Below are 17,472 nucleotides of genomic sequence, written 5' to 3' on the forward strand. Positions count from 1 at the left end.
TGTGGCCTGTATGTAAATACTATCTATGGGGATCTTAGCTGTATTTACTGTCTATGGTGCAGATCCTGCCTGTATAAACTATCTAATGGGGGTCTTGTCTCTATATACCATCTATGGGGAGTGATCCTGCATGTGAATACTATCTTTGGGGAACTTACCTGTATTTACTGTCTATGGTGGGGATCATGCCTATGTATACTATCTATGGGGCTCTTCTCTGTACATACTATCTGTGCGAGACGCCTGCCTGTATACAGGCAGTCCCCGGGTTACATACAAGATAGGGTCTGGAGGTTTGTTCTTAAGTTGAATTTGTATGTAAGTCGAAACTGTATATTTTATAATGGAAGTTCTAGACAATTTTTTTTCTTTTGCCCCAGTGACAATTGGAGTTTCAAAATTTTTGGTGTAATTGGACCAAGAATTATCAATAAAGCTTCATTACAGACATCTTACAGCTGATCAGTGCAGTCTGGGACTATAGTAAAGCATCCAGAGAGCTTCACCAGAGGTCACAGTGGGCAGAGGGGTCCGTCTGTAACTATGGGTTGTCTGTAAGTCGGGTGTCCTTAAGTAGGGGACCGCCTGTATACTAAATATGGGGGATCTTGCCTGTATATACTAAATATGGGGGATCTTGCCTGTATATACTATATGTGGTGGTGATCCTGCCTGTATATACTATCTATGAGTGTCTCCTGCATGCACAGTGCGGAAATGTGCTGCACGGACCTAAATACAACTGTAGATTAACACAGCGGTGATAACCATAGGAGGGAGAAATTGTGATGAATTCCTCTGTATGATGGAATAGATCATATCCTATAAAGGGACTATATGCCACTGATCTGTGTCAATAAAGTTGGTGACCGGAATGTAGCAGGGATCAGGGGTCCATTGCATGGGAGGGGGGCGCCATTTCCATTTTCGCCTCAGGCATCAGAAAGGCTAGAATCAGCCCTGCTATAAGCCCATTATGATTTTATGTAAACAACAAAAATGTTAAGCTCTGTGTCACTGTCAAAATGTTTCTGGGTGTAAACTCATATATTTATACAAAAAAATGTAAACTCCCTGCAAATATACCCATCGACAGCTCTTACAAAAGAACTCTCTATGCCACATAAAGCACTGTGTGTGTACATATGGGGAGGAGCATCTCAGGAATATTTCCCATAGTATACTGCCTGACAAAGTCTAAAGTTATTTACTAGCCCTTGTGCATGCCCTCACTACTCAAACCTTTTTTCTGATCTACAACTACAAAGTGAATTCAACAAGAGATAAAGCACCTTTCTTTCCTAATAATTTATTGTGACGACACAAGCACCAATACCATAGGTACTATACCAAAACATATAAGGTGCAACAAATAACATACTTACCATGATAGTCACCCTGACTTGGTGGGTTCGATAAAATTATTTTCATACAGCTGTAAGGTGTATAATCTGTTCTTTTCCCCTCTTTTCCATAGTTATGGCGAATGGAATAAGAATATGTTTTGTCAAACTGAAAATAAAATGGGATTTGTTAGAGGAAGAGATAAAACACACTTCAGGATAACATTATATTGCTCTAGAACATAGTGAATGTGGAATACTTTTCAATTGTGTGTTTAAAAACACAGTTCAATGCATTGTCTTCACTGAGCTGACTACGGAAGGAGAGACACGCCCACCTGTTCTCTCTGCTCACAGCTGATTACCTCATGGCTCAGTGCTCCAGCACATGTGCACAAGCCCTAACTAATGTAGTACACTTGTCTCTCCCTCAGCTTTCCCTACACTTGTATATATACAGATAATTCCCACAGACACAAGCTGCAGATCGATAACAATCCCACTCCCCCTTCACCTCACACGCCACAGCAGGAAATGGCAGGAGAGAGAGACTCTCCTAGACTTCAAGCTGTCCCCTCATGTGCTGTGCTAAAGTTTTAGATACATAGGTAGATGGGCCAAAAAAGGTACTAAATGAGGACCAAGAGGCAAAATAATTTAGGGAATCATTCCCAAGACACTAAAGGTGTTCTTTATTTATTTATTTTTTTTGCACAGAATGAAGCTTACACTTTAAGCTTGGTCCACTTACATCTTTATGCTAAATTTACCCACAAGCACTCTAGCAGACTCACAAGCAGACTTTATCACAAGACTTTCAAGAAAAGAAGAAAAAAAAGCATTATCTGAATGTTTAGGGTGCGGTCACATGGGGTGTTTACATTATGCTTAAAAATGTAATGCAAACGTCTGTAAAGCTTTATCACACGTGATTAATAAAGTTCAAATAGTGTTTTGTGAGGAGAGCTTTAGTGTTTTATGACAGTGTAGTGTATATATATATATGATGTAAAGGTTGTCCTGGTAATGTTAATATAAAATTGTATACTAAACAGTATCATTTAGGGCTCATTTAGATGGGCAAACTGAACCATTGTCTCCTATGTCACATGTCCATGAAAGTAAATATTTTCTGTTTGAAGCACATTTGTGCCATCAAAGTCAAATTACATTTTGAACCAAAATTGCATGAAGGCGCCTCTGGTCATTTTAAAAAATGGGGCAAATGCCTGCTTTCAGAAAATATATGGTTTGTTGGGGTTAAGCTTAATTCTTTTTGCTGTAATTTTAATGTTTTATTTGTACACATTAAAATTGTAAAAAATTGCTCTGGCCAATAACATGACAAAATTTCCAGAAATGTCTAGCAGCCAAGGGTTAAACCCAGCAGGTTTTCGTTCCCTACCCCCTTACTGTGATGTCACTGCATTTCTGCATTTCCTCCTCTCTCCAGAGAGGAACCTTCTGTGTCTGAATTTTTATTAAAAACCCATAACTTTTGATTGGAGGACCAACCACTATGCCATTGCTTCCAATCATCACGGTACTTTGCCAATTCTCACCCCATACCAAACTTGAGGTGGGTAGGCTTAAAATCAGGGGACTTTTCATGGGTTTTCATCCAGCTAGGCTCTTAAAACGCAGGCCATAGGTGTATCTCAACCATTTAACAGTTTCATGCAACTGAGGACTCATAATTATGAATTATGTCCAAGTTATGGGGCAAATATAATATTCCTTTGTTTGTACTTTTTGATGGGAAAGAGGCACACAAACTTACATCCTTTGATACCCTTGCTCCAGAGATGTGGTTGCAAAGGTGTGAAGGCTCACACTCTGCGTATAAACAAGCTTTACTACAGTCCTTTTAAATTCATGGTCAGGCACCAGATAAAACATCCTTTCCTGGCAGACCTGTCGGCTGTAAAGAGCCTGGAAAGTATTTAAGTGGGGCCACAGTCAAAAAAAATTGAAAAGAAATGAAACTGGTGTAATATCACATATACCATAAAAACGTCCTTGCTGCTCCGGTCCTAAAACTTGTTTGGACTTCCTGGTGCCTAGTGACACAGAGCTGAAGCCAGCCAATCACTGGCTGAAGCATTACACCTGTGTCCGGTCAACAATATTGGTAGGAAAACAGTTGTGGTCACAAGCCGCTTCAAAATGGCAGCATCACTGGCGCTATTTTAAGCTTATTTTTTAAACTATTTTAAGCAGTTTAAAGAATATTTCACCCATAATTGCATGTTATCCCAAAACACAGACTTTTCAGGCAGAAAATTCATTAAATCCGCTCATATTGCCAATGTGCACAGAACCTAGTTGCAGATTGGGTTAACCAGAAAGGAAATGATCCAGAAAATGCTGTGATATGTAAATTGTTTCAAAGCCAGGAGCACCATCTGCAAATTGATGGATACTGATCAAAAACTTTCATTCTGCATTATTTATTCCTAAATGGATGGGCATTTATTTCCAACTGTTTGCAGTGCTGAAAACAATTTGAGTCCAGAACAGCTGCTTTAAAACAAAAATTAAAAATCCCTATGTCATAACTTCCTATGTGAGAAAAAAAAAAATAATTCAGCTGTTTTCCTTTGCCTGTTACAGCAATTCACCTTATTACAGAATTATGGTGACATATTTTGTTTTTCCTTCCCCAGCCATCATTCTAAAAAAAGATGTGAAATCGATACATTAATGCCTCTTTAAATCACAAGCACACAACACCTCAACATGTGACATAGAAGTAATATTTTCCTGCTCAATCACTCAATATAGAATACCTAAAAATTACCATAATCCTTTGTATTTGCATGTTAACTAAGGCAAGGAAAGAAACTTTTTGGCGTTTCTCAGTTAAAGGAAATTAATCTCTATATTAATTGAGTGGCAAACAGACTTGCAATCGTGGAAGCAAAGTTGTCACCTAAAAAATGCCTGGCTGTGCCTTTGAGCAGTCAACCTTTACCCGAGATTTTACTTGTTACTGCCATGAACTAGAATTATTCAGTAATTAGATGTGCTGCACAAATAATTATCCCCAGAACAGAACCGCCACACTCTGCAGAAACAGATGGGATACTACCATACTTATGAATATATAATTTACAGCCAGCAAAGGCAGTGAATAAACAGCAGGAGAATAAACCCATCTATTCTAAGACACTGCTGTAGTAAGAAAATACAGCTTTTACACACTTCATCTTGCAACACACCTTATATGCCACAATGAAACCATTGGGCGAAATGCAACTTAAAAAATTGTCTTGAAAACTTTGCTACAAAATGTAATAATTATTTTATATAAATATCTAAATTAATTTACAAGACAATAAAAGATTAGTTTTCAATGCTGCAGTGTCCGCTAGCGTTATCCGAGGTTTCCCGATACCAACTACATCTTTGGTACCACTAGGAGCTGCTTACTTTAGTAAGCAGCTCCTAGTGACATTTTTACAGGTGACAGGTCCTCTTTAAAGAGGACCTGTCAGCAGCTTTTACCCCGCAAACCAACAATACCTGCTGGTAAAGGGTTATAAGTCCTCCCCATATCTCCTAAAATGAGCTACCAGTGAGGCGCTGTACCTTAATTACAGCCATTTTTCTGATATGCAAATTAACCTTCTTTACTCTTCTCTCCTGGATTTGACTCTTCTCCTCTCCCAGGCTCCAAGTGAACCACCCTTCCTTATTTTCGGCGTCTCTTAATCACTGCCCTACCTCCTTGCACTTAGGGACCATCTGCCGATATTCAACTACAGACATATAAAGCTCTGTTTACTTATAGGAAAAATGTGTCACTTTTGTACACTGTGCCTTGTGTTGCATTCAGGTCATGTGACCAGGGTGATTTCATCTAAGGTCCTATACCATTTACATTTGCAAATTGTAGCCCAGTTATGTATCTGATCACATGAAATCACAGCATGCCATGCTGTGATTTCATGTGATCAGATACATGAATGTGGTAAATTTTGAAAATGTACAGGGTATAGGACAGTGATGGCTAACCTATGGCACTGGTGCCAGAGGTGGCACTCAGAGCCCTTTCTGTGGGCACTCGGGCCATCACCAGAGACGACTCCAGGTATCTTCCTGCAGTCCCAGACAGCACAGGACTTTCTGTGCACAGAGCTATTTTAAAGTTACAGTGCCACCTGGGACTATTTTCTGCTTTATTGGTGTCCTCGCTGCTGGTATCAATGAAAACTGTGACAGAGCAGGGAGTATAAATCACAAATTAAATTTCTGTGTTGGCACTTTGCGATACATAAGCGGGTCTTTGTTGTAGTTTGGGCACTCGGCCTCTAAAAGGTTTGCCATCACTGGTATAGGACGTTAAATGACATGAAGTGCTGAATAGAGAAAAAAGCATAATTCATGGGAAGCAGTAGATGGGAGGGGCTGGTAAAAAAGCATGCGTCCCCTCTGATGCCAGGTAATATAAGATAAAGTTGATTTATGCCGATGACCACCTGTGCACTACAGGCTATAAGCTGCAGCTATGTGCATGAGGTCTGTGTCTTTCATAAGGGCAATTAATTAAAAAAAAAAAATAGTAGTAATATTGAAATGTTTGTTTTCTTTCACTTGTGCAGAAAACATTTAATATCATAATAGTCTTCTGGCTAAGGAATTATTACTTTATCCTTTCTGGTGTTTTTTCTAGCATTACACTTCCCAGCTGCCAAGTTTCAGGCAAAGGGACAGAATTCAGTCTAATATTATCAGTCTGTGACCTTTGACAGAAAAATAGCTTCATAGCTACATAAATGGTAGCCAGCTATAAGGAGAAAAGGTCTTGCATATAAATCAACACAAAGTGACATAGCAAGAGTCCTCAGCACGGCTAGTGCTCTGAAAAAACAGCAACAATTCCCGGGATCTATAATAAGGTTGTTCATTTTGAATGTAAGGAAACATCTTGACTAAACCATTAAAATATAATGTTGTGTTTGAGATAATTGAACAGTGTCAACATTTATATAACTTGCTTAACCTTGGGGTGCACCGCTAAATGTAGTATGGGCCTCAGAAAAGGAAATACTTTACAGTGAAATACGCCAAGGTATAATTAGCTTTAATTGACATTCACATTAGCCGTGCAGAATAATTAAAAGTACATCACTCTTTGAAATCTACATAACTATGTCCTGGAGATATTCTCATTAGTAATACTTTATCTACTGCTCTACCAAAAGGGACCTCAGTTTACAAGGTCAAACGCCAAATTAGGCAAACAGAAAATCGTAATAGCAGGAAAGTCAAACAGACGAGATTTAGATTTACCGCCAAGGTCTCCATCTTGCGGCAATCTCATTGCCACAAGAGAAAGGCGTGTGGTTATAAAGTATATTGCCTTCTCACATGGAACTATGGCATTTTAACCCTTTGACACCAGAGCCATTTTTCAGCTTCCTACAGAGACCCACCAGAGCCCAATTTTTTTTAAAACCTGAAGACTTTAACGTACAACATTGATTTTTGAGATTGCTTGTTTTTCAAGACAAGCGTTCATGATAAATTGTGAATGACATTCATCGATGGTGATTTTGAAGATTTATCACAAGGTGCAAGTCTCACCATAAATTAAGTGCATGGTTTCAGCAAGCTGTGGCTTGAATGTTTTAGTCCAAAAAGGGAATTGTTAAATATTAGATCATTTTCACCCAAAATCTTGCTTGGGCTACATCAGAAGGATAATGTTTCTAAAAGCATTCTTTATACCTGAAAGCTGATAAAAAAAAATAAAGCTATTACTATCCTTAGAGCCCCTGAGGGACCAGAACACTGGAAATCCACAATAAAAGACTCCAGATGTCAGTATCCCAACAATCAGAATGTTATTCCCTATCCAGGATACTTGAAACAACCCCTTTAAGATATAACAGTTATAATTAGTCAGAAACCATATGTGAACGGTAACATTATGAATGCATATATGGCATGGCTGTGCCATTATAACTGTAAGGATTGTAAAATAGGAGTTTTTTTTTTACTTTAAGTTATTCAGAAGCTGCTATCATGTTCCTAAGAAAATGTAAGCTAGAAAAATCAGGTGATTTGCCTAGGAGAGAGAAACAAGTAATTAATATTCATGGGACATAGTAACACATCTGCTTTTAGATCGTAAATAGCAGAAATGCCAGCAAATATTTACACAAGCTTAAAAGAGAACACATAAAGTAATCAAACTTTGAGCTGGGGTAAGACTAATACAAGATTCAGTATCTGGTGGGAAGATGGACACAGATGCACCTGGCAGGGGGAATTAAAGATTGGCGGGGGAATTACCAACATTTTCAGAGGTCGAGTATCCACAGCATAAAGTAGTAAACATATCCAAAATGTGAACACTGCCCAGGTGCACAAGATATCTAGCTCCTATGACTGGTCAATAGCAGCTGAACCCCTCCACAACAAACACGTATTGAGTATATGATAAAGTGATATGTTTTTAATCCCCCCCTTCCAGAGGCATAACTTGAAAAATCTGCAGGACTACAAAGGGCTTTTTTTATTCCTTGGGACCTTTCACCTAAAAAAGATTGTTTAAAAAAACCTAACTGGCTCCTCGCCAGGAAAGATTATCAAGTCAATGTGGACATCTTCATCAAATCTCTGACAACATGACATCCAGCAATAGGATCCTCCCGTCCCACCCCTTCCCTTTGGTTCCGCTGTCAGATCTCCACGATGGAATAAAATGCTTTCATAGTCCTCTCTTTCCTTCTGACAAGTGCAGTGAACAGTATAGTCTACACCATGGCTACACCACTGACCACTGATCTACTGCTATTGCAGAGGGGGGGGGGGGGCCTAGTGAAAGCCGTCAGTAGTATCCCTATATTAAGTCCTTCAGAGTTACAATCATACTGCACATTCTAGTCACTTCTAAAAAAGAAAAGTTTAAGTACAAAACTATTTTAAGTATTAAATAAAAAATTTACTGCAAATAACCCTTATCCCATGAAACCAATTTTATTATATAAAAAATTAAAAAAAACTCCCATATTTGAAATTGTTGGGCTTTTAATGCCAAGATCTTTTTAATAGAATCCATTCTTCAATGTGGTAAGTGAGCACTGTATTAAAAAAAAAAACAAAAACAAAACTGAGGTTTCAACCTCAACTCTGAAAAGCTTTACAAAAAGTGATCAAAAGCTCTCAGTCTTTGGGAAAATAAAAAGATCCATTTTTAAGTTAGGTATCCTTGCAATTGTATTGACCTACAGCCTAATGGTACCATTTATTCCATATGGTTGTCGATATATAAAAAATTAAAAATAAGTTGGCAAAATTAGTGTCTATAACATCTTAATGCAGTTTTCTGAAGCCATAACCAGGTGTGTATCATAAAGGACAAATCTAGTGGCTATATTTTCACCAATCTCCTGTTTTTAGCTTGAAAAACATGTAAAAACACAATAAAATGGGTCATAAAAGGATCATTGGCTTTAACATTCTACTCATGTTTCAAAATTCACTCAATGCCCTAAGAGTTGCAATGTAAAATAAAAAAAATTAACATTAAATATAAGTACAAAATAATACATGTTTCGCTGATCAATATCACGCAAATGAAAATAAGAGATTCCAATATACCAGACAAGAACAGACTATTGAATTTCAATTTAAATCCAATTCCAGAGTACAGTACATTCCAGTTAAAGTGGAGAAGAGAATTACTTACTGATTATATGTATTGCTCAAAAATCCAATAACCAATTGCAATCCCATAATAATAAGCAGGTGAAGTAACAATGACATTCAACTAGTTCCTTAAAATCACTATATAATATGCATTTCTGCAATAACATGCACTGTCAATATGAAAAGTAATGTATTTATAAAAAAGTGGAGTATGTTAAATATCTTTGCATCTTTCTCCCTGGCATAAGATACAGCACAAGTAAGAGGTTCTTAACAATTCTGCTGCACCTCAGGAGTTCCTGAATTAAAATCCTAACCAGCCAGGGACTGGCTCAGATTTCAGCAATAACCAAATCCAGTTGCCGGCCAAAAGTTCAAGTAAATGGATTTGACCGAGGCAAAAATAGTGACCCCCCTATATTTTTCTACTGAAATACACTTCAGTGACTGCTTTCAATAATATGGCTGACTATATCAGATAAGCCACTGTCCCTGCACAACATAATTACATAAAGGGACATATCTCAGTGCTGCTACGCCAGTTTTAAGGAAATGGTTTCAATTAATTGCGCACTGCAAGAAATTATGATTATTCTTGCAACTATGAAACCTCCACGTCACTTGGCCATGGAGGGGGTTCAGCACAACACAGGGTGTTCCTTTCCCATGCCTGAGCACTTGCTAAAGCCTGTGTGCAACCACTGCAAGTTAACAAGGTTTTATGCAATCATCTACTCCTACACCCAGATCCGTCTCAACAAGACTGGACAAATATTAGTCATTATGTCATAATATTCAAACAAGAACAGTGACCACTTGAAAAAAGTTCAATTTAAAGATTAGAAATAATATGTCTGGAATTTATTTTAAAAAAATTGGCACAAATGGCTACAGCAACAGCAAATGAAAATATTTATGCAAGTATACCAGCAAGAACAAAGCTCTGTAACTAATCTATGGCCTATTTGAATACATTTTTGGGGGAAACGTCTTCATAGTAAGTAATGTATGCACCCGCCGTACTATTATGGCATGCGTCGTTAAGGGGTTAAGAATCAATGCTAAGAATCCATCACATATGAAATTGTTTCACTACCTTTTGTATTATATTAACAGTCCAAAAACATTCTCTACAAGAAATCCATAATGCTCCATCAGTCTTCTTGGACTGTTGCATGTAGTCATTGAAATATGAGCCAACCTCAATATAGGCCGAGGCACCTAATTTTACCAGAAAAAACTGGTAAAACCTATTGATTCGAATAAAGGTGGTCCCCGACATAAGGACACTCTACTTACAGACGACCCCTAGTTAGAGACAGCTCTCCAGAGACTTTACCTTAGTCCCAGGCTGCAATGATCAGATATAAGGTGTCTGCAATGAAATTTTATTGATAATCCTTGTTCCCATGACAGCAAAAAACAAACTGTCCCCTGTATATAGATAACCCCATGCCCTCCAGTATATAGTCAGCCCATGCCCCCCCCAATAGATAGCCAGCAAACCAACCCATGCCCCCCACTATAGAGCAAGTCTATGCCCTTGGATATAGAGCCAGCCTATGCCATGGAGTATAGAGCCAGCCTATGCCCCCAAGTATTTAGATTGTAAGCTCTGGCGAGCAGGGCCCCGATTCCTATGATCTCATCTGATTATCTTATTACTCTGTAAATGTTTTAGCTTTATATGCACCCCATGATCTGTACAGCACTGTGGAATTTGATGGCACTATATACAGATTAAGTATTATCAGGGCCGGATTAAGATTGGTGGGGGCCCTTGGGCACAAAGTCTGATGAAGGCCACCCACAGAATGTAGCCCAAACAGGGTACTCATCCATGCAATAGCTAGGGTCCCCCCATAGGTTTCAAGCAAAAAAAAAAAAAACGTAAAAGGGGACCATGATCTGGGCGCACAATTTGTGGCCAGATGACAGTCCCCATAGAGGTCTACATTCCCTCACTAATATACAGCCCCCAAAACTTGGTGGGGGCCCATTTAAGGGAAAAGTGTTGGGGGCCAACCCACCTAATTTTAACACAGAAAACTGGGAAAACCTATTGACTCGAGTATAAGCCTAGGGTGGGAAATGCATTGGTCACAGCCTCAAGCCAGTATCCAGCTGAACCAGCCCATATCCCCCATTATATAGCTAGCCAGCACAGGCCCCCTCAGTATATAGCCAGCTAGCCCCTGACCCCAATTATATAGCCTGCCAGCCTATGCCCCCACCAGTATATAGCCTGCCAGCCCCTGCCCCCACCAGTACATACAATGCCAGCGCCCACCAGTTCCTCTTATTGCTTCAGAAGTGCTGGGGTCCTCTTCGGGTCCCCGCACACGGCCAACACACACAATGACGTCAGCTGCTTGCCTAACGTGGGGTTATTATAAACCTATTAAATTTCTAGTAACTCTCTTGTCATGATCCAGTCACACAAGAGGAATATTGTCATATTGTTAACAGTGGGGGTTGCTACAGAAGGCCTAGGAAATGTGCATGGTTCAGGCTGCATTCACATGTTATGTTTGTATTGCATGTAGACATACAATGCAAACACAAAGTTTAAATGCAGCCTTAGCTGTAATCTTGTTTCCCTGAAAATAAGACACCTTGTAAATAAGACCTTGTGCAATTTTTTTCAAGCTTTGTAATATAAGGCCACCCCTGAAAATAAGATCTAGCGGCAGTCATTGCTACAATTCCCCCCACGCCATACATTAGTATAAGTAGATCATTTAGATACTGCAAGAGGTTGTGATATGGGTGAAGCATTCATGGGATAAAATCACTGACAGCGGTGTGGCTAATGAGCTACAAAGCAGCTACCAGGGCAAGAAGAGCTCATTCAGGGAAAGTATTATTGCTAAACATGAGAAATTGAGGCCACCGATTCTTAAAGAATTGGAATCACAAAAATATTCTGAATGAAATTCATGGTTTGGAAAAGTATCAGGATATCAGAGAAGTTGTTGACTTTACCGCCTTTAACCCCTTAAGGACACAGTGTTTATTTTTCACTGTGGTGAAATTGGCAAAAACCGCATTTACATCACTTTCTTGTGAGCTCAGTTTTTATCACTTTCACTGTGCGCTCCAAATGATCTTCTTTATTCTTTGGTTCGGTATGATCACGGTGATCACCAAATTTTAATACATTTTTAAAAAATTAAAAAAATGTGTCAGAAATATTTTTTTTTTTCCTGACGCTAATTTCTGTTATGGGGTTCACCACCGGCAATAACCGGTTTTATATTTTGATAGATCGGGCATTTTGAGACGCGGCAATACCTAAAATGTTTGTGATTTTTACTGTTTATTACATTTTATATGAGTCTTAGGGAAAAGGAAAATAATTTATTTTTTTACTATTTTTTAGACCCTCTAAGGCAGTAGAGGTGGCACTCAGAGCCCTCTTTGTGGGCACTCAGGCAATCACCTCTGCAAGTAACACATCCTGGGCTGTCCGAGACTTCAGGAGAAGGTGTGGACAGAGCTGAATTAAGATTGGAGCCGTCTTTGGGCTCACAATTCAGGGGACCCTGGACCAAGGCTACAAAAATAATCTGTCTCCTCTTTCTTTGCAGTATATTGGTGTCCTCAGGATGCCAATACGATTAAAACCCATAACAGAGCAGAAAACAATAAGTTACTGCTTAAATTTCCATGTTGTTGTAGTTTTCGTACTCGGCCTCCAAAAGGTTCCCCATCACTGCTCTAGGGTACTCTAACCCTAGATGGTCTGATCGTTCCTACTATATACTACTATATTTTTGCACAGTATTCATTACAATGAGCCACTGGCTAATTGTAACAAATTTTTAGAAGCCATGCAGCCTGAGGCTGTCATGGCAACAGATTGCCGCTCCCTGAGGACGCCCCAGAGAGCATCGATCATATCAAAGATGGCGACACCCACGCATCACTGTCCTAAAGGCTGCCAGCGGCATAACAAGTGTTAATTCTCTAGGCCCGATCACGGGCATTAGCGGTGGGAATTTTTTGCAATATGCAACAAAACATACGTCTGTATGAAGAGGGCTCACCCCGCCATACAGTCTCAGCACTTCTGCAGGGGTTAAACAAAAAAAAAATTAGCTTTTTGTTCATAAATGCCAGGATCGTACCACACACATGGAAACAAGGCTTTCTTGATTCAAATGTTTATGCCGACGCATGTGAGGACGATAGTATATTAATAAATATTGATGGGTTTTTTTGATCAACAATAAATGTAAATTCTTGTTCACGCACAAATAAGACATGTCCTTCAAATAAAACCTAGTCCATTTTATGAACAAAATTTAATATAAGACACAGTTATTTTCAAGTAAACTGTATTCCACAGCAATGGCTTATACTTTTGTAATATGTCCCCCATGATTTGTAAAAATTCTACGGGATATGATAGCGCTATATAAAAGATTAATTATTACATTATTTATTTTAAGTATATAGACACAGAACTCAACTAATCACACATCACTGGACCAACACCTGGTTACCTCTAAAACTGTCTACCTAGTGGGCAAACCTCATGTGTGGGAATCCATACATGTGCAGTTTGCTGTAACAGGGCTTTTAATAATGGTTGCCTATGGTTAAGTCATGCAAATACTATAGTGGTTGAATATGTATTGTAATCAGTAGAGCCACAGTACTATGGGTTAGGTTCACTGCAGTCTACATTGCTGTTTTTCAATGAAATTTCATCAAACAGTGGAACTACTGCCCTGAGATATTGCTTCACTTTTTGTAATTCTCCCAATGGGGTGAATGTGAGAATGGGACTTTTCAAATAGTTACACCGGACCCGTCCCCTCCCACGGCTGCAGCTTGCACATCCTGGCAGGAATTGCAACAGATAGTGTCAGTATAACGTAAAATATACATGCATCACCAAAAGTAGATATATACTCAATGTTTCTGCAGCTATACATAGAGCAGCTACATCTACTTTATAAGTGCACATCCAATAATGTATGACGCCTAAGGGTTTTTAAGACAATACACTTGTCTATCATACTTTATTGAAATCTAATAAAGATTATGTCACAACGTTCCCCATCCTCAATTCTCTTCCTTGTTCTGTATACATCCTGGCAGAATAGCTATTCAGTATTCAAGGAAGGAAAATAAGAAAAGAGTGGGTACATACCTTTTCTGAATCAACCTTCCCCCTTGTAAACTCCAACTTCCAGAATTGCAGAGCTTGCTCTAATGTCAGACCAATGCCCTTGAGGAACAGGCCATATTGCATGCGCCCACCATGGCGAAGATGATGGAGCTCTCTCAAAGACTTGTGCAGCTGACGCATGCAGAGAGGAAAGGACTTTAAAGCCAGCTGAAAGAAATTCACAAGATCAGTACCATTCAAGATTACTAGATTTATACCCTATGGATACGTTCACACGTTGCTGTTAAAACTGCATGGAATTAAGTTTTGTTGCGGTTTAAGGAGCGGTTTTTAATTCAACAGGTGAAACACATTAACTGAGCAAGTAGAGGTGTGGTCTGTTGTGGAAGAAGGCGGCCACACTTTAGAACTGTTCCTGCCTCACCACGGATAGAAGCCATGAATCCCACATATCCAGCTGACCCTCTCCCCTACTAATTGGAGCAAAGAGAAAGGCACATTATGTTGTTGCAGGAATATGGAACTCTTGCTGAATTACGCGCATTGAGCTCGCACACCATCCCTACCAGAGAGCATATGGAGAGTTTTGGGCAAACCTATACTGCAAAATATAGAGGTCCAAAAGCTGAAAGCTCAAGCATCATCTACAGAGGGGGCTCAACTCACCTTCTCACCCGGGAATACCACTTATTAAAGTGTTCACCTATAGCTCATGTCCGACTTGTCCTGGTTGACCTTGCTCAAACAGAGCGATCTTAAATCTCTCATGGACAAACAGTGGTAGGGGTACATTCCATACAATTGGGGGGGGGGGGGATCTCCATTTCGTCTACAGATACGCCAGGCAAACCAGAGATTTGCCGAGGTACGTCTGCCCTGGCTACTGCATTGGATTTCCCAGCCCCGGCCCTTGCGAACTGGCTCAGTCTCTCTGTTCTGCCGACTCCCCCTCCTCCTCTGGGGAGATCCCGACTGACGCCGCGGTCTCCGAAATAGTGTATAACAGATTATTGTTTAATATTTTGTGTCTGTCTGATATGTGCCATGAGTTCCCTTCCAAGACAGACGTGTCCACACTCTATAGTGATTTTGATTATGGACGTGGATGGGTTTATATTTTTATACGTGCCCTAGTTTGGTGTGTTTAACATATCTAATAAGCCTGTGTGCTAGATCTCAGAACCCTTTATTCAATCATCACTTTCCCTTTTCCCATTTACCTCTTACCCCTGGGCACGCTGCTCACAATTTGTGGAAGGTCACTTAATAATACAGGCTACTTTAACTTTACCTTGGACCCCACTCTAGACACCTCAGGGGGATGGAGAAGAACACCACATCATCAGATTCATTCATTTAAGAAAGATTTCCAAGCCCTCCAATTAGTTGACATCTGGCAAAGACTATTTATATTTCTCCCCTGCCCATGGCTCTTATAGCCTGATTGAATTCTTTCTTTTAAGCCATAACCCACTCACATTGACTACATACTCTCTTCGGACCATGCCCTTGTATTCCTGACTTTGATGATCCCTCCAAGCTCATGTCTTCCTTGCATGTGGTGTCTTAACGGCAATCTTCTTAAAGACTACCTGTGCGTGTGCTAACAAACATTGCATCAATTAATTCCTATAGGCCCCAGGAACCAAAAAGCCAGCCCAACTATCTCGGAAGTGGGAGCTGCTCAAGGGTGATCTACGGGGTATCTTGGCCAACACGGTGCTCGCCTTAAAAAGTAGAACTCAGCTCGGATTGAAGCTGTGCCCAGAGGTATGCTATTTTGCAGATCTACTGTTTTGTTGGCAAGGCTCAGAAACATCTGAGTTTCCATTTGTCAGGAGTTGGGAATGGGAATCGGGGACCTCCTTGGCTCAGGAGGATTGACAATGATATTTCCTCTTCACTCACAAACTATCCTTGGCTAGTGCGGCCCAAGAAAAAGGCTATAAAATTGTCTCTGTGTGGTACTGATGGTACTGGACCTGACCTTCCCTTCCGTACAAAATTCCTGTTGGCGATGTGGCTCAAACAAGGAAGACATGCTGCATGAGTGAGATCCTGGTGCCCCGTTTGTCCATCATTATCCGAATGGGCTCAAGAAATGTTTATCTATTTCAGAAATTTAAGATCCATGGGACTGTAGACAACCTTCCTGGACGTGGCAGCAGGAGGAAAAATGATGACAAATCAAAGAGATGAATAATACAAATGGCAACAAATAAATGTAGACAAGCAACAAAGCTCCTGGGAGAATGTCCAATGGACAGATGAGACTAAAATCTAAACTTTTGGGCAAGACACAACAGCTCTATGTTCACAGATGGAAAACATATCTTTAAAAGAACACTGTCCCTTCTGTGAAGCATGGAGGAGGCCCAGTTATATTCTGGGGCTTTTTTACAGCATCTGGCACAGGGTATCTTGAATCTATGAAATCCCAAGACTATCAAGGGTTCGTAGAGAGAAATCTGCTACTTAGTGTCAGAAAGCTTGGTCAAAATCACAGGTCATGGGTCTTAGAACAGCATAATGACCCAAAACACACACCTAAAAACACCCAGGAATGGCTAAGAGGAAAAAACTGGACTATTCTGAAGAGGCCTTCTCTGAGCCCTAAAGCCCATTGAGCATCTTTTGAAAGAGCTGAAACATCCAGTCTGGGAAAGACACCTGGAGCAGTTTGCTCATCAGGAGTGGGCCAAAATACATATTGAAGTCTCATTGACTGTTACAGAAATCACATGATTGCCTCAAAAGGTTGTGCAACAAAATATAAAGTTAAGGGTACCATCACTTGTAACATGTCCAGGCCTGATTTTTTTTTCTATTTCTGTTGAAGCATGGTTAAAAAGCAATGTCTGCCTTTCATTTGTTCATAGAAATTTATTTTTACTTTTGTTTGACTCTTCAATTAAATAAGGGGTACCAACAATTTTGTCCACATGTGAATATCAAAACTTATTACGATGCAGTTTTAACTATAATGTGTGCACCATAAGATGGCAAATTTTGAACTCTAAATTAAGTTTTTGTTTATTTTTTTTAATTACATACATTACATTTATGGCATAATCAACAAGGGGAGCAACACCAAAAGCAAGAGCATTAATAGGTCAAAACATTCAGTAATCTATGAGCTCCAAACATTAAGCATTGTATACAACAATGTAGAATGCAGAAAATAATCAATGTTAAAAATGATCTGTACAATTTAGTGTTTTCAATACTTACAGCATCAATTTGGTCAAGAGAGATTTTTCCTGTATTTCTTTGTGAGCTAAAATCTTGCCCAATGTATGAATGACTGAGAAAGAGAAAAAATATACAGAA

General features: G+C 39.5%; 1 protein-coding gene across 2 annotated transcripts in view; it reads right to left on the reverse strand.

The window, feature by feature from the left end:
* The window catches only part of PRIM2 (DNA primase subunit 2), a 79,814-nt gene that overhangs the window by 12,825 nt on the left and 49,517 nt on the right, over window positions 1-17,472 (reverse strand). For both annotated transcript variants that reach the window (XM_072142217.1, XM_072142218.1), the window contains exons 9-11: window positions 17,374-17,446; window positions 14,164-14,349; window positions 1,386-1,512 (exon numbers count right to left, since the gene is read on the reverse strand). In XM_072142217.1, the coding sequence (XP_071998318.1) occupies window positions 1,386-1,512; window positions 14,164-14,349; window positions 17,374-17,446 (386 nt within the window). The remainder of the gene's footprint in view (window positions 1-1,385; window positions 1,513-14,163; window positions 14,350-17,373; window positions 17,447-17,472) is intronic.

Source organism: Engystomops pustulosus, chromosome 3 (assembly GCF_040894005.1).
Source record: "Engystomops pustulosus chromosome 3, aEngPut4.maternal, whole genome shotgun sequence".
NCBI classification, from domain to species: domain Eukaryota; kingdom Metazoa; phylum Chordata; class Amphibia; order Anura; family Leptodactylidae; genus Engystomops; species Engystomops pustulosus.